Source organism: Carettochelys insculpta, chromosome 6 (genome assembly GCF_033958435.1).
Source record: "Carettochelys insculpta isolate YL-2023 chromosome 6, ASM3395843v1, whole genome shotgun sequence".
In the NCBI taxonomy this organism is placed as follows: Eukaryota; Metazoa; Chordata; order Testudines; family Carettochelyidae; genus Carettochelys; species Carettochelys insculpta.
The window spans coordinates 112,213,580-112,238,849 of NC_134142.1; the positions used below are offsets into that span (position 1 = coordinate 112,213,580).

A 25,270-nucleotide genomic window follows, 5' to 3' on the forward strand; every position below is an offset into this window, starting at 1 on the left:
CGAAGAGTCTTGAATGCAGCTGTTGCTTTCCCTTTCCTGGCACTGATATCCTTGTCTGTTTCTCCACCTCTGCCCATAATACTCCCCAGATAGACGAACTGCTCCACATCTTCCACGTCATCCCCTCCCGATGTAATGATGTTCTTGTTGGACTGGTTGATCCTCATTGTCTTGGGCTTTCCCTTGTTAATGCTCAGTGCAGTCATAGAGGTGGTTTTGTCTGATATTGTGACCTTTTCTTCCATGCATTCATGTTGGTGTGAAAGGAGGACGACATCAGCAGCAAAATCAATATCCTCTAGGTGTTTGAAAAGTGTCCACTAAATGCCCCTTTGGTGGCCACCTGTTGTCTTGCTCATAATCCAGTCCATTGTGATCAAGAACAAGAAATGTGACAATAGGCACCCTTGTCACACTTCTGAGAGTATGCTGAAGGATTCTGTTAAGACACCGTTTTGAGCAGCTTGGCATGTTGATGGTTTGTATGTTGAATGGATTAGATTAATAATTTTGAATGGGATGCCACAGTGTTGCAGTAGTTTCCACAAAGTATCTTCTGCTAATGCTTCATATGACCAGGGTCAAAAGCTTATGCTCCAAAATATCTGTTAGTCTATAAGGTGCCACAGGACTTCTTGTTCTCATAGATACAGACGAACACAGCTACCTCTCTGATGCATGTAACACTGTAATGATTAGCTTTTAACATAATGAGAGGGGAAATTGATGAAATATTTACGGAAACTTTTTTCTTTAAAATGCATCATTTGCATTCTTTTCCATTTCCAAAATTCCCTATGCACTTTGATCCAAACAAATACACTTGTATAATGAAGAGCTGCCAACAATTCCTCTAGTAATGGAAAGCTGATGGTGTGTTTGTTTCACTGAAGTTTCAATATAGCACCCACTTTGTTTATTTTTATTTTTTCTTAGGCCAGGATCTGTTCCCAGCTACTCAACCTTGTGTCTCCATCTTGCAATGTGTCAAAGAAAGAGTTTGTTATCCGTTGTCAGCTTGATATGCAGGACTGCAGTGATCCAGGACAAAGAAACTGTACTTGTGCTACCCTGTCAGAGTACTCTAGGCAATGTACCATGTCCCATCAAGCCGTCTCTGACTGGAGGAGTGTAGACTTCTGCTGTAAGTTATAATGTTTTACTCTACAACTTTACTTATATGTCTTATAAACAAAGAATGATGAATGAAATTTTTAAAAGCCACTAGGAAAGCTTCCATCTATTCAAATAAATGAGGGCTTGGGCTAGGTTTTAGGTGCTGGAATGATCTTTGAGCAAATGGCAGCCTGTGAGAGTCAGAGCTTGGTACCCTGCAAAAAAGAGAAAGATGAATTTATAACTGAAATTCTGGCTCTGTAGCTCAACAGCAAAGTCAGCTGATCAGGTTACACATTCCTAGAGCTGTATCTTTATCCAACACCTTAAAATAATCTGTTGCAATGCTGACAAGCCACTAAAGGCAAAGTAATATTTCATCTATTAAGAAACTTGTAGAGACTAACATTGCACATTAATTTCAGCATTTGACCAATTATTTTTAAATGGCTAGTCATCTTAGCAAATGTAAGCCAATGGAGCTGGGTCATCAGCAGGAGGGAATGAACCTGTGACCTTAGGGACTAAAGTCCTGTGCTCTACCACATGAGCTAAAAGTAGGTGACCATCCCTCCCATTTTTGGTGGGATGGTCCTGTATTTGGCATGCCAAAAAGGCATTCCAATTTATTTATAAATGGGACTAATTGTCCCATATTTGCTGCACAGGCACAGGGGCTGACTGGAGAGCATGTACTGTGCATCAGTATGTGCTCTCCACAACAGAGGGAGCCAGCAGGTTAGCCTACTTTCCCCTTCCCCAAGGTTTGGGGAAGCAACACAGCTGCCCTGTCCCTGCCACTTCTCCGAGGCTTAGGCAAGTGCAGGGGGGAGCACCGTGGCTGCCCCGTCGCTGCTGCTTCCCCAAGGCTTGGAGAAGTGGGAGGGGGAGTGCCGCGCCCACCTCCTGTCCCATATGTGGCCTTGGAAGATATGGTAACCCTAGCTAAAAGCCATCTGGCTCACAGCCAAGGCTGTAGATCAGAGACTTCACTCTCCCTTGTCAGTGGTCTCCATGCCTCTGGGGTTACACAAAGGTGCTATGCTATTTTCAGCTACACTTGTGCCAACAGTTTGGAATTAAACTCAAAACAATTCAGTTCTCCAGGTTAGAGGTTTCTTTACAAACACAAAACAGATCAGGCTCAGCAAAAGTCACAAATTGCTAGTTTATGTTTGCATTATGTTTCAGTTTGCATTGAAATGATAAGCAATTACTAGCTACAAGGTGAAATACAGTGAAGCTAGGCAGCATCAAGTAAATTTCATCTTGATATGTATATTACCTTGTAACTTTAAATGAAACTCAAGAGACAGAAAGTACAAACCTTTATGGATCAAACTTGTTTGGTTTCATCATGCCTGTTTTGAAGTTTAACAAAGCAGCAGGCATGATGTGGCATACCATTGGCAAAGGACTCAAAAGGTATATTCATTCATTTTAATTATGACACAATGCAGCCGAGCTGAAACCTTGATGAGATGGAAGACAGAATTCTAGACAGAATTTTCGAAAGAGCTCAAGATGCCAAAAGACACTAAGGCTGGGTCTATACTAGGGAAATACATTGATTTCAAATACACAATAGCTAGAATCAATGTAGCAGAACTGACTTATTTCTCTTGTGAAGACCTAGCCACTATACTCTCACATCAGCCTCCCTTACTCCACGCAATAGCATGGAGTACAGGAGTCAACTGCCGACCCCAGAGAGATCGATTTTGCCACGTCTTCACCAGACATGCATAATCAAGCTCCAGAACATCAACCCTGCCCGGGTCAATCTTCCACTTCATATAGACAAGTCCTTAGTAACATTCAGTATTTAAGGCTATGTCTACACTGGCAGAGATGAAGTGCTGGCAGTTACAGAACTGCTCACTGAGCTCTGGAGGGAAATCACTGTTGTGTATCCATACTGTGGTCATTGTGACAGTGGAGCACATCCACATTAGCAGCTCTTACAATGCCAGAGAGAGCAGTGCATTATAGTAGCTATCCCACTGTGCACAGAATGCTTTGGGAAGAGTTTGCAATGCCCCAGGGGGGCTGGCAGCATCAAATCGTGCTGTTTTCCATTCTCTTTGCTCCATGGTCATCATGCTGCACAGACAGCTGCTTTTCAACAGAAGCCTGAGAGAAAAGGGGGAGTGTGACTGGGAATGTGTATGTGTATACGATGTGGGGGAAGACAGTGTGTTTTGGGGGATGTCAGCACATTGTTTTTTAAGTTCTGACAGTGGCAAGGAACAACCCATCCTGAGCTGGGGGAGGAAGAGAACTCCAGATACCTAAGCACCCCCACCTGCATCCCTCCTCATCTCTGCTGGGCACTCTCTCTCTGTCTCTCTCTGTCTCTCTCTCTCTCTCTCTCACACACACACACGCACACACACACACACACCAATGCCTCCCTCTGTTCAGCAGTGGAGCATTCCACCTGAATGGTTTGCTCTGTGTCCTGGAAAAACAACATCGAGTCCTGTGGCACCTTATAGACTAACTGAGTTTGGAGGGCATAAGCTTTCATGGGCAAAGACTCACTTCATCAGATGCATGAAACAGGTCTTTGCCCACGAAACCTGATGGTCAAAAAAATCCGTTAGTCTATAAGGTGCCACAAGACTTCTCATTGTTTGTGTAGACACAGACTAACACAGCTACCCCTCTGATATCTGTGTCCTGGAGCAAATCAGCACAGCATATTGACTGTCTGAAAGGGAGCTCTGAAAGGGGATGTGCAGATTGAGTTCAAAACAAGGAGCAGAGGAGACTTCAGGGATTCTGGACCATTTCCAGAGGTCAGTCAGAATACAACACACAAATCAAGTGTCTGCACTGACACCCCAGCACTGTATCCATGCTCTATGTTGCTCATTGAGGTGGTTTACCTAATGTGCAGCCACTGCAGACCTAACTGCACGCTAACTGTCTTGCCAGTGTGGACACCTCGGGAGTTACAGCTGATCTACTGCGCTGTATCTTGCCAGTGTAGACTTGGTCTAAGGCAGTGGGGCATATTCCTCTGAAACACCAAGCACCTACTCAGTGGGCAAGCTGAGCTGCCTTATATTCTATAGCTGACGTTCAGTACCCAAACATAACTTCTGAGCCTGCATTTAGTGTAGTGTTGTCAGTATTTAGTACAAGTGCCATAGAATGAAGAGAGAGACTAAAGGTGACATTTGAAAAAAAGACACATTGTGTAGTTTGGCTCCAAAATCAAACCCCCTGTGATGACAGCTGGCTAAGAAGAATGAGCCAGAGCTCTGTCATGCCTATTGCAGGAGAAGGGTGATTGGAGCTAACTGAGTAAAACCAGTCTGGAGAGGCAAATGAGGAACAGCTGCAGGCTTCATTACCCACAGAGCTAGATAAGCCTGGCAGGAAGGAAGTACAGGGAGAGGAAAGGGAGGAGCCAGGAAGTGGAAAGCTGTGCTCCCCAGCTAGCTACAGGAGCCTGCTGTCCCTAAGCTGATTATATGTAGAAGGTGGTAAGAACTGACCCAGTCAATGACGTGCATGGTGCTTGCACAAGAAGAAGGTGTCTGACAGGTTTGTGGTTTAAAAAGGGGCCCAAAGCAGAGGGGCCTGTGTGTGAACCTGTTACATCCTCCCAATTCACCTGAAGTAAATCAAGTAGCATGGTCTATGGATGGACCAGCCATGGAACATCTGGTACAGATGTGTTTGATTTTCTACCAGCCAGTAGTTCAAGAGGAGCCAGATTTATATGCAGATTAGTCACAACTGTTACAATTATACTACTTAGACAGCTCAGAACCAAAAGAAAAAGAAGCCCCCATCCCCAAAGCAGTAGACAAAAGGCTGGAGAATTCTCCCTATCACAGCTCATAAAACTTAAAGGGGAAAATACCCACAAGTGAAACCTACGAAAACTGGCAGATTTCCCAACCCCACTCCATCAGGCTGCTTTTTCTGCTCACTACACCTTACTGCCTATGTTCTAGCCCTTCTGTAAATCAAGCAGGGAAAAGAGCCTTACCATCCTATTCCCCACCAGTTACTTCTTTTTTTTGGTTAGTAGAGTGCCTCCCAAACAAATCCATCCTCTCATGTAGGAGGTTATCTACAGGAGTTTTCCCTAGTGCCCCCATCTAAATTCAGGCATACAAATCCTTACTCATCACAAAAAGAGTTAGAGGTATTAAATCTCTGTTTTGAGAACATCCCCTGTATATTCATTCATTCAGGGAACAAGCATCCTCCTATCAACAGGGACAAGTCCATGACCAACCAACCAACCAATTATTTGCAAATGTTTAAGTTGCCATGGCTGTAGAATCTGGCCATTCAAAACCTTCCACTCCTCTGAACCAACCAGTCTAGACACCGCCAAAGTGGGAAGGAGACAGTGTCCACTCAAGATCAAATGTGTCCCTGGGGTGGGGACAAAATGCAAGGGGGAGTGGAAATAAATATATGAATGTGAGACATTCTCAGGAGTTAAATTTTTCCCAAACCTCTGACTTCCAGGTGATTGACCCTGTAGTTGTAATAACCGTCTCACATCCATCTCTCCTCTTATTCCTCCTACTCCTCCCAGTCTTCATGGACTGCTGGTCTCCATCTCTTTGCTACACTTTGGCTTTCTGCCTTCTGTCATGCTTCCTCCTGTTCTCAAGGAAATATCCTGCTTCCTGCATGCCAAGTGCCACCTCCGTCTCCTACTTCTCTAAATCCCACTTCTTCCTGGAATTGTTCTCTTCTTCATCTATCTAATATTCTCTCTCCAGTCTTCTTTCCTTAAATGGGTTGTCCCAGTTTTATTTAGTGTTTGATTTTCCTTAGACTGTAAACATCTTATGGCAGGAAACTTGTCCCAATCAATAATTGTAAGGCACTGTACATGCTCACAATGCAACATAATAGTGATCATTAATCATACTAGAATAGTAACCACAGTCTAGCCTTTTTTATGACCATGTTAGTCTTACTAGCAAACCATTACCTTAAAAATATTAGTAGAGCATGTAGTTATAAAAACTCAAAAGTGAGGATATTCGTACTGAAGGTTAAAAAATAAATATTTGCGCACGTTAGGAAATAAGAATATTATACTCCAGAAAAACAAATGTCAGAAACTCTGAAAATACTGAGGTCTGATTATCCACTTCCTGCACCTTTTGTATCATTTGCACTTGTGCAATGGTTGACAAATATGAGATGAGACTTCCAGCCATTTCAACAGTGAAAAATGACTACATAGTGTGCAAGGCAGTGGACGATCTGGTGCTTGAAATTCCAGTACTAATCTTAACTCTTCCTTCTTCTACTTTTCTTCCCCTTTCTCATGGGAAAATCCTACCAATGGAATAACTTACATGACCCATGTTTTAGAGGATGGGATTTTTCAAAAGCACCTACATGACTTAGGTGAACAAATCCCACTGAAAGTCAGCAAAATGGTACTTTATGTCAGATAGGCACTTTTAAAAATTCACATATACGGCTTGTATTGTATCATAGAATTATAGAATCCTAGGGGTGGAAGGGACATTACAAGGTCATCAAGTCTAGCCCCCATTAGTGTACATCAATGTACACTGATGTAATTTGCTATCATTCTCCCTGACTGGCAAGGATACAGAGGGACTTCAGGTTCATCTTTCAGAAGTGTGCCTGGTTTCAGGGATCCAGCATCTGTAATTGTAGGGGGCACGTGTAGAAAAGATGATCTGATCTCTAAGCCTCTTTGTGGAGTATGTGGACTCTGGTAAGTCTGGGCTAAGGAATGAAAAATGAATAGAATGGGTGTGTGGGCCACAGTGAAGTGATGGATTGGGGATGGAAGGTGAAGGCTTTTGTGCTACCAGAAGTACCAGATGCCCCAATGGTAGGAGAGAGACTCATGTTCAGCCTCTATGGCCAGTGAGACTTTTGATTTCATTCATGTTTAGAAAAACCCTGCCACAAAGCCACTGAGAGCTCCATGCCAGTCCCAAGCCTGGATGAAGGAGGAGAATTGATGATGATGATGGTGGTGCCTTAATACTTTTCATTGCTGTGTTGCAGCTATAGGAAAATGTTCTGCTAACCAAATCTACAAGGAGTGTGGGTCTCCCTGTGTTAAAACCTGTTCCAACCCAGATTACAGCTGTTCCAGTTACTGTACATATGGTTGCTTCTGCCCAGAAGGTAATGTGTTACTAAGAAACTGGTATTGATTTCATCATAACTCATTCATGCAAATAGTTTTGGTACCTGCCAAGCAAACAGAAAGAGTCCAATTAAATAATATACTACATCATGGTTTAGGACACTGTGCTGTTGGAAGTGCCATTACTCAGATGAGATATAAAACTGATCCTTTGGCATCATTAAAGATCCCTTGGCACTTTTTGCAAGACTAGAGACCTTACTCCACTGCCACCCCTAACTCTGGCTAATATGGGCAAATTATACTTTGCCTACTGAAAGTTTTCCCCGATTGTTTAAACTGAATTGGATATAATGAAGTGTGTTTGCTAATCTCATGTAGTGGTGCCATGTGCAGTTAGATAGCTACCATCTTTGACTTCAGAAGTGACTGCACGTCACTGGGGCACAGAGAGATTGTGTTATCTTATGCAGAATTTGTATGAATTTGTTATGAGTTTATTACTGTTATTTGGGGGTATTTCCTGATATTTCAATAACAAAATGTAAGCAGGGGTGTGAATTATGTGGGCCCATGGTATCCAGATTCCAGGAATATTCCTGGCCTGAGGGCCCATCTTCATCGAAGTTTGGGGTCGGGTCTCCCCCCAGGCCTGCATGCTGCCCTCAGGCAATTTGAAGTTTGGGAGGAGGCTGGATGGATGCAGGTGCACCCCCGCCTGACAGTATCTCCTAGACAAAGCCCCCCACACACCACCCAGCACTCCTGCCCCCAAACTCCTGTATCCCCACCTCCACCCGCTACACCCTTCCTGCCCTCAAACTCCTTCCAGAGCTTCCACCCTTCACCCGCTCCTGTACCTCCACTGACTGCCCCAGCCTAATTCTTGCACCACTGACCATCTCCCACACTCAAACTCTACCCTAGAGACTGCACCCCTCATCCTCTTCTGAAGCCCTACCCCCTGCACAAGTCCTGAGGATGTACCAAGCACCCAGACTCCATGCCGGAGCCTGCACCCCAGACTTCCTCCCAGCATCTGCATTCCCTCCCAGAGCCTGACCCCTCAACCCCTCTTGTACTCAAACTTCTTCCCAGAGCCTGCATCCTGCACCCTTCCTGAATCCCCATCCCCTGCCCCAGCCCAGATCCTGCACCCAAACTCCATCCCAGACCCTTTCCTTTACCCAAACTCCCTCCCAGAGCCTTATGCACAGAGGGAATTTGGGTAGGAGAAAGGCACAGGCTTTGGGCAGTTGACCAACATTTCTACAAACCTGCCATCCTGAATATACAGCTAATGCATTTCTATTAAGCCACCAAAACCTGTTATTCTTTGCAGAGGCTTAAACTCATTCTAAATAAGGGAGCTAACATTTAGCAGGGATGGGAGAGCACACAATACCTCTGAGCCTGGACAAACAACTGTGCAGAAATATCGCTCTCAGAAATGTTGCCTCTGTAAAGCACAGTACGCAGGAGGCATAACAGTTCTGAGTGCGGAGGAGCTAAGTGCCTGACAATGCCTATCTCCCTAATATCTTTGCTTCTGTTGACAGGCACTGTTCTTGATGACATCTCAAAAAATCGAACATGTGTTCCCATTGATCACTGCCCATGCACACTGAATGGGGAGAGATATGACCCTGGTGCTACCATGAAAGCAGCATGCAGGACCTGGTGAGTGATGTCAGGTTTCTTTGAAAAGACTGGAGAAAGCACCCTGGCCAAGGAGCTGGAAAATTTGACACAACTGTGGCACAGACTTTTAAGAGGACAGCCACAAATATGCTTACATCATCAGTGCACAGATCTCTTCTGAACACTCAGAAACCTACAACTGCAATTGCTGATAGTGTAATATATGGCTGATTTCCTAAGCTGTGTGTATAAAAAACAAATATTGCCTTATTCCGCGCATATTTACAATAGCTATGACCAGAGTGATCATTAATAGTCAACTTTGCTAGCAATCTGAATGGAGAGAGTTCAGGCACAGAATGGGCCCTGGAGACTAAACCCCCCAGTCACCACTAGGATAGTATTTTAATAATTTGGTGTTGCAGTGTGGAAAATATTGCTGTATAGTTTCCCATTCTGAATCCATGCTAAGCATAAAGAAGGGAATTTGGTCTTCAGCACTGTCGGTGCAACACTTTTCATCAGTGGTTTATTTGTGAAACTAGAAAATTTACATGAAATTTCTTGGGTCTTTAATTCAATTAATTTGCCCTTTTGAGGGAAAATAAAATAACAATGACATGCTTCATTTAACCAGGGTGACCATCCATCCCGGTTTCGGTGGGACAGTCCTGTATTTGAGATGCCAGGATGGTGTCCCAATTTATTTGGTCAAAAGGGCTAGTTGCCCTGTATTTTCAGGTTGCTGCCACCCACTTCCCTTGGCTGTGGGAGCCGGGAGCCAGACCTCCTGGTGGTGCAGCTGCCCCCTCCCCCAACTTCCCTTGGGTCCCCTACGGCAGCGCAGCCGCCCCACAAGTTTCCCCATCTGGGGGAGCTGGGGGCCAGAGCTGGCCGCAGCTGCCACACCCCCCAGCTTCCCCCAGTTCCCACATCATGGCACAGTTTCCCCACAGCTGTCTGTGGCTGGGGGGAACCAGAGCTAAACCCCCATGCGGTGGTGCAGCTGCCCCCCACTCCAGCTTCCCTCAGCTGGGGGACCGGGAGCTGGAGCTGGACCTGTGTGGCAGCATGGCTGCCCCCCCAGCTTCCCTCAGCTGGGGGAGTCGGGAACCAGAACAGCAGCACAGTGCCCCCGACAGCTAAGCCTGGACATTCACCGGCAGGGTGACAGGCCCCATAGGGCAGCCACCTCCTGACCCCTAGATAAGGTGACCATCAGTTCCGTTTTGGCCAAGACAGCATCATTCCCCTTGTCCCATACTGAGGCAGGGAAGAGATGGTCACCATCCATTTAAATCATTGCTCTAGGATGGGGCTGAGGATGAGGGATTCAGTAAGCAGATTGTCCCAGAGAGAGGACTACCCAGCCCTCTCTCACTGCAGCAGCTTGAAGCCAAGTGAGGAGCACCTCTCCATGGCTGCTGCAGCTCCAGTGAGCACAAGTGGGGCAGGTCCCGGCTTGTCTGTCCCTTGTGCTCCCCAGCCAGAATGAGGAATGCGACAAATGGGCTACGTCTACACGTGAAGCCCACAGCCTACATCGAAATAGGCTATTTCGATGAATAACGTCTACACGTCCTCCAGGGCTGGCAACGTCGATGTTCAACTTCGACGTTGTGCAGCACCACTTCGAAATAGGCGCTGCGAGGGAACGTCTACACGCCAAAGTAGCACACATCGAAATAAGGGTGCCAGGCACAGCTGCAAACAGGGTCATGGGGCGGACTCAACAGCAAGCCGGTCTCTTAAAGGGCCCCTCCCAGACACAGTTGCACTAAACAACACAAGATACACAGAGCCGACAACTGGTTGCAGACCCTGCGCCTTCAGCATGGATCCCCAGCTGCCGCAGCAGCAGCCAGAAGCCCTGGGCTAAGGGCTGCTGCCCACGGTGACCATAGAGCCCCGCAGGGGCTGGAGAGAGAGCGTCTCTCAACCCCCCAGCTGATGGCCGCCATGGCGGACCCCGCTATTTCGAAGTTGCGGGACGCGCAACGACTACACGGTCCCTACTTCGACGTTGAACGTCGAAGTAGGGTGCTATTCCCATCCCCTCATGAGGATAGCGACTTTGACGTCTCGCCGCCTAACGTCGAAGTTAACTTCGAAATAGCGCCCGACGCGTGTAGCCGTGACGGGCGCTATTTCGAAGTTAGTGCCGCTACTTCGAAGTAGCGTGCACGTGTAGACACGGCTATGGTGTGCTTTCCTAACACACTCTGACAAAGGAGAACAGTCAGCCATGTACAAATTAGGGAGGCAAAGGCAGGGTCAGGACAGGGGCAGTCCCATATAGGGGGGCAACCCCAGCCAGCCCCATTCCCCTGCCTGGTGATTTTCTTTCCTGTACAGTTTTTGAGAGAAGCAGTCCCATTCCAGGCACATCCCATTTTCCTGGCACAACTAATCCCTTTCCTTGCTTTAAGACAGTGTTTTTCAACCTCTCTTTTAATAAAATTCCCCTTTTTCAAATAAGTACCCCAAGTATCTACAATTTTCAGACTCACATTTTTTTTAACCATTGCAACATATTTGTTTAAACAATTTAATCATAACTGGTTGGTTGGAGAAAATTGCCTATAGACAATAAACATAAAAGAAGTCCATTTTTAATTTGTAAAAAGGTTAAGAAACACTGACAATGTACCCTCTGGAAGAGCTGAGTATCCCCAGGGGTACACATAGCCTGGTTGAGAACCACTGCTTTAAGCTATGATAAGAGGAAGCTGTATACCAAATTTGCCAGTCCTGGTTCTTACCATTCAGAAGGAGTTCTTGAACAGATATACAGAGAGACACACAAACAATCTCTCTCAAACACATAGCAGACCAGTAAACTTACTCAGCATTGCCTGGGGTCTGGGGCGGGGATTGTGCATCCAACCCTCCAGCTTCTCTCCAGTGCCAACCCAGAGAGGGTGGGCCACACCAAGCACCCTGTCCGTTGGCTGCTCCCTGGGGTGGGGCTGTGCACGTGGCTACTGGTTTCTCTAATGGCCACCCCAGGCTACACAGGCCACCCACCCAGTTCTGCTGACTGCCCCAGCTGCTGTCCCCCTGGCCACCTGCCCCTGTGGAACTGGCCACCAGCCCTCCAAACCAGCTCTGTTTCCAGCCCCAGCCAGCCTGCTGGCCCTGCTGCTGCCAGTACCTCTCAGGCTGCCAGCACCAGCAGGACTCCTAGCCACCAGCCCTGCTCAGGCTGCCTGCCCTGGCCAGGCTCCTAGCCATCCTCCTGGCCAGACTCCTGACCCCTGCAGTGCTCCCAGCCATGGGCCCTCCTGCCACCTAGCTCCCAGCCACCAGGGCTTGCTGGTCCAGGAACATCAATAGTCCTGCCAGACCAGAGAGTCCCGATTTTTAGAGACTCAAACTCCATGTCATGTTGGTTACTTATTATGGCATGTATTAACTACTATCCAAGATGATCTGTTCACTCATCTTCAGATTTCCACAGTAGGAGAGTTTGAGGCTGTCAACTTCAACATCCTGCTGCACAGAGATATGGTCACAGGCATACCACTGTTAGGCAGTCAACACACAATAAAAATGTCAGATAGTGGGACCAAACCTTGCTAGACTGGTACTAGTCATTTAACATACTTTTGTTTTCACTAGTAAATGTACAATGGGCCAGTGGGATTGTAGTGAGCTACCCTGCCCAGGAAGATGTTCCCTGGAGGGAGGCTCCTTCGTCACTACATTTGATTCCAAATCATACCGATTCCATGGAGTTTGCACATATATCCTCATGAAGGTAAGCTGTAATGAACAAGAAACTACGCAAGATCAGCTGAAAGGACGTATCACACTTACACTCTACCTTTGTTCTTCCCAACCCAACTAAGATCTTTCAGTGATCTCCATTTATCCCACACATCATATGTAATGCCAAGTAGCATCGTGGTGTAGAAAAAACTGCCAAGTGTTTTGCATTGGTGTATAAGATAATATCAGGGAACCCTCAAACTCCTGGCATTAGGAGATAATACCATTACCCTAATTTACACTAACTATCGCCCCAGAGTTACACTCACATGTATTTTGTTGAATGCCACTATTGGATTAAAGTAAAAAGGGGACTTAGATTTCAAGCACACACCCAGACACACTCATATCCTCCTGCACTCATATACTTACACCGGAGGACACACACAGGTGAAGAGTTGCACAAGAGCAGCAGAGGAAGCCAAGGCATAGCAGGTCCAGTGTGTCTGGCTGCGGCCATGAATCCAGGGTGGCAAACTGATTGTAGGATCCCTTTGTCATCTTGCTCTCTTGTTAGCTGTAGTACTCAGGAGCAGTCAGTACCATCCACCCTGGGGAGAAGGGGAAGAGCCCGGGCCTCCTCCTGCCTTCCCAGCCAGCCAAGACTATCTTCTCAGAGTGGTGATGGCCAGAACTACAGCTTTGCACCCATCTTTTTATATGTTTCAGCCCAAACCTTTTGTCCTGTCTCATTGCTACAGGATGTTGTATGACAATGAGTCACCACTACTTTCCCAAGACTCTATATAACCATGAGACATCAGCTAACAGCAAATGGACTTTGATCTTCTCTTGATGGGGCCTCTTTCTCTTTTCTTGGGTGGAGTCTGTTTCAGGAAGCAGCTCCTACTACGTCAAGGTGCTGCTGGCAGCTGGTCATCCAGACAAGCTGGCTCCAGGGCCTCCATTGTACCCACACTCACAGTCACACTTTCCTCATCCACACAAGGGACAGCTGACTTCAGAGAAAGCAATTTTTTTACAACGGAAGAGCCAGGATTTCTTACAGACTTATGCTTACTAACTTATAATATTTAATATAGACCTAGCAGCTGATACAAAATAAAACTTATGAAACAAACTATAACTATATAGAACAAAGCTAAATCTGTAAAACATAGCTACTGTTACAACATTTACAGAAAGTCATGGGACTTAATCAGCAATGACTAAGAGTTACAGAACTTACACCTGCATTCTCCTGGACTGAGCAGAGGCTTTATACAACAGATGTTATGCTTTGGAATAATTGCAGAGAGGTAGCCGTTCAGGTCTGTATCTTCATAAAACAAAAAAGCAGTCCTGTAGCACCTTAAAAACTAACAATATTATTTATTATGTGATGAGCTTTCATGGGACAGACCCACTTCTTCAGATCTGAAGAATACCTGATAACTGAAGAAGTGAGTCTGTCCCATAAAAGCTCATCACCTAATAAATAATATTGTTAGTCTTTAAGGTGCTACAGGACTGCTTTTTTGTTTTGGAATAATTCGCTCACTTTATTACACACTACGATCATTATAAGGATGGTGGTTTTGGTAAGCCTTTTATTTCAAAGTAAAATTTAAATGTTGCATTTTCTAAGCTCAGTGCCTGTTAATGAGACTTCTATTATCATGAGCAAAGATTCAGGAAGCACTTTATCTCCGCTGTTTAGCAAATGTTGATGAGAGTGTGGCTGTGTTAGCCAAATCCGTCCTATTCTAAGCTTCTAATCATGGTTGAAGCTGTCATGGATTGTTGTCCAAGATAGCATCACACAGAGGTTCTTTGTTAAATTTACTGCCCATGTCACTTCCAGGTTTCAAAGGGTAAGATGATATAGATGTAAGATTAAATCTTTATTGTTGTTATTTGATAATGTCAACAGCAGCCCTGCTTATGGGACAGGGGGGAGTAAAGGAGGCAATTGCCCCAGGGCCAGGTGATTCAAAGGGCCCAGGGTTTCCAGCTGCCCCACCCCACTGTTACTGTGGCAGCAGCTGGAGCCCCAGGCCCTTTAATTTGCTGATGGAGCCCAGCTCTACATGCTCCAGGTGGCTCTGAGGGAGGGGCCAGCACATGCTGTGGGTGGTGCAGAGGTCTGGCTGCTCCTGACCCCAGCAGTCTGCCCAAGACCCCACCCCTTTCAGGGCATTGAACTGGACCCACACACACACCTTGCCTGTGGGGCCAGGGAAGCTGTCAGCCCTCCTGCTCAACAGTTCATACTGAATGGCTCCAAATTGAAAGTAGACAGAATAACAAAATGGAAGTGGTGTAATTCATTCTAAGATTTACCAGCAATTGCTATAGCTAAAAAGTATTTACGGGCAGTGCTGCCCTACCCTCAGAAAGGTAAAGGATGCACTTTGCCTATTCATAAACACGAAACAGACAACTCAAAATGAAATTCCCTCTGGAACAGAAGTTGAGTATCTGTCCTAGAAAGGGCTGCCAGTTGGTAGAGGAGGGGAAAAAAAACTAATCATAGTTTAGTTGAAGCCTTGGTAAGGTGTGGAGATTTGAGTGGGTTGCACACTTTTTGTTAAAGGAGCAGAAATAAGCAGGAATTGGCCAACACGGATTCAAGTGTCTTAAGCTGTCTCTTGCATTTCTTTCACTAGTAAAATTTATTAGGCTATGTCTGCACTAGATTAAGACAGTTGACTGCAGGTACGCAATTTTAGGTATGGCAATTGTGTAGCAAAAATCAATGTATCTATGCTCAGCTAACTCGTCTGGCTATACAGGGGAAGGTTGACGAGAGTGTTTCTCCTGTTGATCTCCCTTACTCTTTGCGTATCACAAGGAGTACAGGGGTCAACTGCAACCCCAAGAGGTCAATTTTGTGCATCAAATCAAACCCCAGAAGACCGACCCTGAGTGCACCAATCTTTCAGGGTAATGTAGCCCTGCCCTTAGTAACTAGTAAAAGTCACAAACTGCAAAATTAAAAAACTCAAAATCTGAGGATTGTCAAAATAGGTTTCCTTCATGCAAATGCTAATAAAAAAATATGGGCTGTGAACAGGTACGCAGGAAACCCAAATTTCTTCACTTCCCCGCATACGTTACAATGGCCATTGTTATAAACTCAACATTTACTACCACAGTTACATCCTAGCATCTGAGATATCCCAGTATTTCCCTATAGGAAGTACAGGATAAAATTGCAGTGTCTCATATGGTAACAGTTGAAAAATGTTGACTTTTTAATGTAGCTACTTTAAATATTTATGCCTAAGTGTTAGCTACAAACTTTTATGTAGCATGTTGAAACCCTGCATTAAAAGACCCACACATGAAAACTTAGCCGATCATATTCTCTTTTAAGGAGAGGCTGGAGAGAACAGCCTGTCCTCAGTCTTAAATTTACTTTGAGAGATGTGCTGTGATTCAAGATGGGCCACTCTATAGAAATAAGATGTTAAAGATGTATTGGAAACACTTTACAGAATGCATTCTTCCTCCACTGTTTCAAGTTCACTTACATTTTGTCAGTAAGTGTTACAAGACATCTTATGCGAATACCATCCAAAAAAAAAAAAACAATTTTAGGGTAAAACAGTCAAAACAATACAAGATTGTACAATGATAAATGGATTTGGAGCATAATTTATTTTTTCTCAACACAAACATGCCTTTTTTTCCCCCTTTAGAGTCCCAGCTTTCCGCACAATGGAACCCTGATGGCTCTGTATGATAAGTCTGGTTACTCTCATTCTGAAACATCACTGAGTGCTATAATTTACCTCTCTGCAAAGGTAAGAATGCAGTTCACAAGTCCTGTGCAACATTCCAATAGCCAGTCTATCAACGTTAATATTCAGAGGCACTGCGGGTGTAGTCACATGAAAATCTGGTGTGGGGAAGGAGCAGGATAGCTACTTCGAATTCAAGTGTATTCCATAATGCTAAAATAACTTCAGAGATATAGTGATGTAGTATATTGCATCAGTTCATCAGTTGTTGAGTAAAATAAAGATACTATATTCTAACTCTCTCCAATTCTGTGGGTATGCTGGATTGCCTGCAGATCTCAAGTAGTAAGAGGCACTTGGCCTTCAGCCCAGCTATTCAATAATGACTCAATTAATGTTCAGATTGAGATATTTTTAATAAAGAAGATTAATTGATAAAACAAGCCTGATAACAGTCTCAAAATATGTTAAGAGCTGTTATAAAGAGGACGGTGATCTATTGTTCTCCATGTCCACTGAGGGCAGGACAAGCAATAAGCAGTTTAATCTGCATCAAGGGAGATTCAGGTAAGATATTAGGAAAAAAAACTTTAACTACAAGGATAGTTAATGCTGGAATAATTTACCAAGGGAGGTTGTGAAATCCCTGTTATTGGACATTTTAAAGAATGGGTTGGACAAAATCCTGTGAGGAATGGTCTAGGCAAGATAGACTAAAATTCGCTTCCAACCCTACCTTTCTATGATTGTCTGACTCTGTGCCCTCTTCTTCACAGGACAAAATTATAATTTCTCAAAATCAGCTTCTCATGGATGATGATGAACTTAAGTGGTTACCTTATAGATCAGGTAAAGACCAAGGGAGAACACACAATGTGTAAGATTGGATTAGACATTTAAGTCATCCGATCCAGCATCCTTTCTCCAGCAGTTGCTATTAGCAGATGTTTCAAAGGAAGGTGAAGAATCCATAACATACCAACGCACATGTGCAGTGGCACATGTGAAGGAAACATATATGCATAAACAGAATTTAAAAATAAATACATGGGTCAAAGTAATTATTTTAAATGATCTAATTTATTTTAGGTGACATCACCATATTCAGACAGTCCTCCACCCACTTGCAAATGTATACCACCTTTGGGCTGGACATAGTATTTCAAATGTGGCCAGTGTTCCAGGTCTTTATAAGAGTTGGACTTCTCTTCAAAGGCAGAACTCTAGGTAAGAAATCCAAACCCCTCCACAATGAGGCAGGCAGTGAAATTGTGTCTTAATAGCCATTGTCTGCCTAAACTTCTAAAAGGCTACAGTGGAAAACCATTGTGTGTTTATAAGAATTTTTTTTTTCTGGCAACTATAATAAAAGCAATTGATAGAATTTGAAGTAGCACAGACTGGGCATGACATCTACACTATTTTTAATAACCTTATATAATGTAATCTAATTCACTGTGCATCTTCGAAGATCACACTGATTATATAAGAACCCAATGGCTCTCTTGGTTATATTAGGGGATACATGTGCAGGCCCACCAACGAGGGGAAAAGACGACAGTTACCCCAAGGCCTGGTGTTTCAAAGAGCCCCTTTGAAGTGCCATGGCAGTGGTGCTCTGCCACTCCGCATGGTTTGGTGGGGGGGGCTCTGACTGCCCTTGGTTCTGCCCCTTCAGTCCTTGGCCCCGCCCTTCCCAGGTGCAGAGCTGGGCTCCCCTCCCACCTTTCCCCAGGGCCCATGGTGACTGTCAGCCCTGCATACTCTGCACAGCCTTCTTTTGTTTAGAACACTGTACACAGTGTCAAATTACTGCATGTGCTGAAAGAGCAATTTCTTCAAGCTCCCATAACTCAGACAGATCAAGGCCAACTTTTACCGGAACACTCAGTTCCAGTTATCATAGAGGGCTGTTTTCCATGCCTCATTTTAATTGCTTTGGTGTTAAAAAACAACTAGAATCCTGTGGCACCTTATAGACTAGCAGATATTTTGGAGCATAAGTGACAAAGTGGGTCTTTGCCTGTGGACACTTATGCTCCAAAATATCTGTTAGTCTATAAGGTGCCACAGGACTCTTGTTGGTTTTGAAGATACAGACCAGCTCAGCTACCCCTCTGATGTTTGGTGTCACAGCAATTCAAAAGAAGTCAGAACAACTTTCTTTATAATTGGGGGAGTGTTTTCTCCCTTTCTTTTCAGATTTTAAAAGAGCTAAATTATTTTCCTCCAGAAAACTTCTTGTGGAAAATTATGAGTGACTAAAAATAGAGATTATAACAGAAATGCATAACCATTTAATCTGTAAGTCATTACCACTGCAGTTATAACTGACACATTTTATTATTACTATGCAGCAATGACATCATTATTAGTATATAAATGTTTCTTGTTTTTTACATTCAACCCTTGTGTTCCTCATATGAACAGGGCTGTGTGGCAATTACAATGGTGACACCACAGATGACTTCATGACCAGCATGGATATAACTGAAGGAACGGCAGCCCTATTTGTGGATTCTTGGAGATCAGGGAACTGTCACCCTGCAGCAGAGAGGGACACAGACCCTTGCTCTATGAGTCAACTGAACAGTAAGTAGGATGTCCTGACCTATCAGATCACCCCAGTTGAGTGATTACCATAAATTCATCCACAGTAAAATAGAGGGTTTGAAAGAGAAGAAGAGGATTGTGCATCACTGATTCCTTCATCTATAGGAATATGTAGACTTCTAGAATATACTTTTACTAAGCCAATCTCCCTCTTTAAAAATCTGACTCTGGGTTTGAAATGCCCTTGATAAATTGGAGGAGTCCTTTGAGATCTTAGTCTCTGGCTTTCCAGGGCCATAACTAAAAACCAGTATTATCTTCTAGGTGAATTAAAATAGAAAAGACACTGATACTGACTTCTTTCTTGTTTTTAATCTCTCTGTTACTTAACATCCATGATTGTTTCTCTCATTTAGAAATGTCTGCAGAGACCCACTGCTCCATTCTTACTAAGAAGGGCACAGTGTTTGAAAAATGCCATTCTGTGGTGAATCCTACTGCTTTTTACAAGGTAGGAGCTTCTGCTGCAGCCTTGAGATGAGCCAGTGAGAAGTACTACATTGTGTCAAAGCACAAGAGGGGTTTAGGACTAAGAGTCATTCAAAAACACCTTTCTCCTAGACAGGCAAGGACTTGTGTGATCATAGACTGGTATCTCCTCACACTTAGAAGAGGATAGTTTTTTTTTTTCTTCTCATACTGATACAGAGTTTAGTATTTCTGCAGAAAAGTCCCCAGATGAACATCTTTGAGACTATTTAAACCATTTGAGCATAGTTTTTCTATCTGTAAAGTAGAGATAGTGATACTCATTCAGCTTTGTGAAATATTTTGAAACCTGTAGGTCAAAATATCAGTAAACCTCAAAGGCGTCTACACTAGCCCCAAACTTCAAAATGGCCATTCAAATGGCCATTTCAGAGTTTACTAATGAAGCACTGAAATACATATTCAGCGTCTCATTAGCATGCGGGCGTTAGCGGCAGTTCGAAATTGACGCGGCTGGCTGTCGCGCGGCTCATCCCGATGGGGCTCCTTTTCGAAAGGACCCCATCTACTTCGAAGTCCCCTTATTCCTATGAGCAGGTAGAAATAAGGGGACTTCAAAGTAGGCAGTTTGGGGCTAGTGTAGTTTGGGCCAAAGTGCTAAGTATACTTTTGTACGTGTCACTCAGACAGATATATTCATTTTCCAACATTACATGTGGTCTGTGAAATGTGTCATTTTCTATTACTTATTTCTTAGCACACTGGTCACATCCAAATGTAGTAAAATGAAGACCTAAGCCCATGCAGTACAGGCCTGGTTTGAGGCTCGAGGCCTAGCTACCAATGGACAAAACATGGCTAATAAGCTAGCAAACATGACTAGCAAAGCTAAGCTGTGAGCAAGAGGTAGGCCTCTGCTGACAGAACTTGGCACAAACAAGGCTAGGAGTGCAAAACACTAACGGGTAAACAGCCTGGGCACAGAACAATAATTGGTACCAGTCATAAGTTAAAATCACATGGTACAACCAGTTCATTGAAAAATACCTCAGTATCTACTCCACACAGATACAAACCCAGGTTCAGGAAAGGATCTAAAACAACAGCATGAAGGATAGAGATGATCTAAACCAGGGAATTTTGCTCACTTCAGGGCTCTTTTATTCTAGCTCAGTGGTTCCCAAACTTTTCGGCATCACGCCCCCCTTGTTGATTTTTGAGAAACCCTCACACCCCTGCACCTCTTCTTCACCATCATCCAACCTGCCTTTTAATGAAAAATTCAATTCATAATTAAAAATAAACAAAATCTTGATATAAAAATGTTATTTAAAATTAAAACTAAGCACAAAGTTTTTCTTGACCCCAAAATTTAATAAAAATGTAATTTAACATCAGAAACAGCAGAAACAAATTAATTTACTGTGAAAGATGATGCTGCATTTTCTTCATAAGTTGGGAAATCCTAGGAGACCGACTATGGACTATCCAGGCTAACAGCACAGGCCCCACATTGTGGGTGCCTGGTGCAGCTCAAGCTGGCCAGATGCCTGAGCCCCATGCTGCCAGGGCTGCCCACCAGAGCCCCTCCCCTCCCGCAAAGCTAGGCACCACCAGCCTCCCATTTAACCCCATCCTCCTCCTCTTCCGCACGCACACTTGCTCACCTTTGCAGGAAGCAGCTGACTCCACGTGGGCCTTTGCCGGCTGCCTGTTTTTTATAGCGGCTAAGCCGGGTCACCCATTGTGAAATGCAGGGGCTGAGAGCCAGAAGCAAAGACCAGCTCTTTCTGGGCTGAGGGGGAAAGACGGAGGGGCTGAGTCACCTCGTGACCCCCCTGGAATTTCTTCATGCCCCCCCCAAGCGGGGCACGCCCCCAGTTTGAGAAACCATTATCTAAACAAACTACGAGGTATAGAGTGATGGGTGGTAACCTGATAACATCAGAGTGTGGCAACCTCATATGTCAGCAGTGAGGTGTGATTTGTTTGTATCTGTATATAATGTAGTATGTTGGGGGGACAGTCTGTATGAACTAAGAGCCAGTGGAAATTTCCCACTTAGTAATTCATTCCTTTGTGGCAAATACATGTGCGCAGTGGTTCAGTAGAGTCTACTACAACTGTTACTGTATTTCATGTAACAATAAACCTGGCCTGGCACATTCAATCCTTTATCTATCTGTTACTATTCAATCTTTATCTAGTTTGTGGTCTTTGGTTGCCCTCTTCGGGACTGCTGTAGTTACTGGTCCCACATCATTGAACACACATGCAAGCAGCCTTCTGGTTATCATAGACTGAGCCACAGACCTGTGAAAACACCACAGCAATAAATCCTCCTACTACACCAAACATATGACCTAACAATACTCTGCATGTTTGCTTTCAGAGATGCATCTACCAAGCCTGTAACTATGAGGAAACCTTTCCTTATATTTGCTCAGCCCTGGCATCTTACGCAAGGGTGTGTGCTTCAATGGGACTGATCCTTGTAAACTGGAGGGACACTATAGACAACTGCAGTAAGTGACCCTCAGATAGCTCTTAAAGGCTTGTAATCAGATGCATATATTTCACTGCTGTTACCTAGAAAACTCAGAAAATCCATACTTCCATTTGTAAGATTCCATATGGATGAATCTATCATCTCCTGGGTTGAGACCAATTCCACATCTAAAATTCTGCCTAAAGCTACTGAAATATCTTCAAATATCATGGGGGAGTTTTAGGCACACCAAAAATCACTTATGTAGATACTTCTATGGAATTCACGTTTTAGAAGTTGTTTGATTTCATAAAGAATGTAAATGCAAAAGACACAAAACAGTTGGATGGTCTCTGAGCTTTATTACCTTCTCCCATAGGAAAATCACAAATATGGCTAATGTTAGTCATGAAACAATGGAATTGTGCTTTGATTGATTGTACACTCATATCTGGTCTGCACGAGGGGGCAATGTCAACCTAAGGTAGGCAATTCCAGCTACGTGAATACCATAACTTGAATTGACGTATCTTAGGTTGAATTGTCATGGCATCCCCACAATGTGGGGGTCAACAGGAGAAACCCTCCTGTCAATTCCCCTTAAACTTCTCGTTCTGGTGGAGTGCCTGAGTTGACAAGAGCACAATCATCAACCAATTTAGGGGGTCTTTACTAGACCCGCTAAATCATTCACCAGGAGATTGATCTCGACAGCACTCGAGATAGCTGTTAACCCTGAAACTGTTGGCTTTATATAATGCAGCACCTTCCCCTTACTCCAGCACCCCTCTGAGAGGAGATCAGGAAAATGAATGTTATAGAATTCCTGTCTTCATTTTACAGCCATATCCTGTACTGGCAATCAGACATTCAGCTACCACACTGAAGCCTGTGGTAGGACGTGCCTGTCACTTTCAGACAAAACACTGGAATGTTATCCTACTGACATTCCTATTGATGGCTGCAACTGTCCTAGAGGCACCTACTTGAATCACAGAAGTGAATGTGTTCGTAAATCCATGTGTCCCTGCTACCTGGAAGATAAGAAGTTCATCCTGCCTGACCAGTCAACTATAATTGGTGGTATTACCTGGTAAGTTTGAAAATTAAAATGAATGAATGAACGAACATGTTGAAAATGGAGGGTGTTTTTTCATTTTTTTTTTCAAAACTTCACAGTTTTGGGGGATTTACAGTAGGGCTATTGCTCCTTTTTTTTTTTTCCTTCTTCTTCTTCGGTCGATAAAATCTAGTCCTCTAAAATCTAGTCTGCCCTGGTAAAGTTGGAGAAGCACTAGGAAGCATAAGAATTAGGCCAATTCTGTGCCAACGCAAACAAACTGCATACAGAACTGACATTGCTGATTGGATGGTTGCAGTCCAAAGAGCAGACAGGGGCACTGTTGGCTTGTATTTCAGCGTGGAAGAACCAGGAGGATCAAGAGGCACTCCTGCAGTGTTTGCTTCTTGCAACAGTGTGATGATGTTTGACAAAAAACCTAAATATTGTTTTCTTAGGAGGGTATCACATTCAAAGAGGAAAAATTAAAACCATGAAACAACTTGAGCTGTAACTGTCCCATAAGAGATGGGCATTGAAATCCTCTTTTCTTTTCTAGCTACTGTATTAATGGAAATCTGAGTTGCACTGGCAGACCTCTAGACCCTGCAGGTATGCATTTGGCTACAGTTTACCTTCACCTTCAAATGCACTATTAGTCTCATGCAAGGGGAAGATAGAAATGCCAGTCCCCAGGGCGAAGTCGGGGGGGCGGTTCTGCTCCATGCTCCTGGAAGGGGCAGGACCTCAGATGGAACAGGTGATGCTGGGGACAGCCAGCCTTCAGAGCCACCTGGACCACACTGCACTCATGCCCCCGGGCAGCCCTTAGCACTGCCCAAGGCTCTGATGGTGCCTTAAAAGGCCTGTGGGTCTGGTCACCACTGTTGCTGCAGTGGCCCTTTTTAATCACTGGGGCCCAGGGCAGTTGCCCCCCCAACACACACACACCTCCTGTCAGTGGGCCTGTTCCCGTGTTATAGAATTATCCCTTCATAAATTTCTGTTTTTCTTTTCCCCCCTAGAAAACTGCAAGCCTCCTAAAAAATATGTGTCATGTTCACAGCATTCGGAGAACAAATATGGAGCCGCCTGTTCCCCTACCTGTCAGATGCTGGCCACTGGAATTGAATGTGTGAGTTCCACACGTCTATGATGGCATCTCTGTGATGGAAACACACTGTGAGAGCAATGGTAGACCGGGCTTGAGAGGATCTACATCCAATTCCTTACTGTCACAGACTTCCTATGCTGCCATGGGCAAGTCTCCTAGTGCCAGGTTTTTAAAGACATTTAAATTCCTCATGGAATTTGCAAAATTATCTAGGACCCTATTAGCCATTTAAATCAATTAGTTTTGAAAATGGCACAAGGCACTTGAATACCTTAAAAAAATCTGACAATCTCTGTTTCTCAGCCCCTTCTCTGTAATGAGGGAGAATAGTGCAGAAGTATTCTGTGTATAAATACATTTCAGATAGCCTGGTAATGGGTGACCAAGTAAGAGCTATCAGTAGATAATTGGGTGACACTTCAAGAAAATTTCAGTATTTGCTTAATAATCTGCCCTGTACATTTCCATGAAAAACAATAAAATATTATATCAAGACATAGATCTGTTTTTTTAAAATTTTAAGTGCACCAAACATTGACCAATTACAGGAAAAGAGTGACAAATCACAATATATATAAAAATAAATCATGTAATAAAGAATTCTTAGTAATTAAAGAGATCACTTAGCAAAATTATAATCTAATTGAAATTTAGGCTTGAAAGATACATATATTACTCTGCAATTGTCTGAAAAATCGGTATTCATGAAATACAGGGGTTTTTTTTTTCAAGGAGTCCCCACAAAGTATATTGCCTTAGACATTAGCCATATTTTGCAACTTCAGTAAAACTAGTACACAGGGCATTAACTTACACAGGTAAAAGTGATTTGGCTGACTCTTGATGCTAAATAAATAACACAAAACAAAACTGAAAAGAGGTTATAGCTTAATACATACAATTTTTTAAATTCACTCTCTTTACATTCATTTCCTTCATGCACCATTTTTACGACTAATGTTGCAATTTCCTGATCTGTCCCAGGTGCCCACTAGGTGTGAATCAGGTTGTGTCTGCACAGATGGACTATATGAAAATCTAGATGGAATGTGTGTACCACCAGATGAGTGCCCCTGTGAATATGGGGGCATCTCTTATAAGAAGGGTGAAGAAATCCACACTGAATGCAAAACTTGGTAAGAATCTACAGTTTTTCTCTTTGCAAGTTTTCTGTTTGTCTAGACTGTACAGGCATAAGGTGCAACACTATGGTTGCAAAGAGAAGAATAGG

The 25,270-nt window shown here is 43.9% G+C and overlaps 1 protein-coding gene across 1 annotated transcript in view; it reads left to right on the forward strand.

The window, feature by feature from the left end:
* Positions 1-25,270, forward strand: part of MUC6 (mucin 6, oligomeric mucus/gel-forming) — a 66,864-nt gene that overhangs the window by 25,041 nt on the left and 16,553 nt on the right. Inside the window, exons 6-19 of the mRNA XM_074998550.1 lie at positions 937-1,144; positions 7,153-7,275; positions 8,797-8,917; positions 12,500-12,638; positions 16,294-16,398; positions 17,112-17,184; positions 17,425-17,562; positions 18,766-18,927; positions 19,305-19,399; positions 21,770-21,902; positions 22,709-22,958; positions 23,485-23,537; positions 23,951-24,060; positions 25,024-25,175. Of these exons, the coding sequence (XP_074854651.1) occupies positions 937-1,144; positions 7,153-7,275; positions 8,797-8,917; positions 12,500-12,638; positions 16,294-16,398; positions 17,112-17,184; positions 17,425-17,562; positions 18,766-18,927; positions 19,305-19,399; positions 21,770-21,902; positions 22,709-22,958; positions 23,485-23,537; positions 23,951-24,060; positions 25,024-25,175 (1,862 nt within the window). The remainder of the gene's footprint in view (positions 1-936; positions 1,145-7,152; positions 7,276-8,796; positions 8,918-12,499; positions 12,639-16,293; positions 16,399-17,111; positions 17,185-17,424; positions 17,563-18,765; positions 18,928-19,304; positions 19,400-21,769; positions 21,903-22,708; positions 22,959-23,484; positions 23,538-23,950; positions 24,061-25,023; positions 25,176-25,270) is intronic.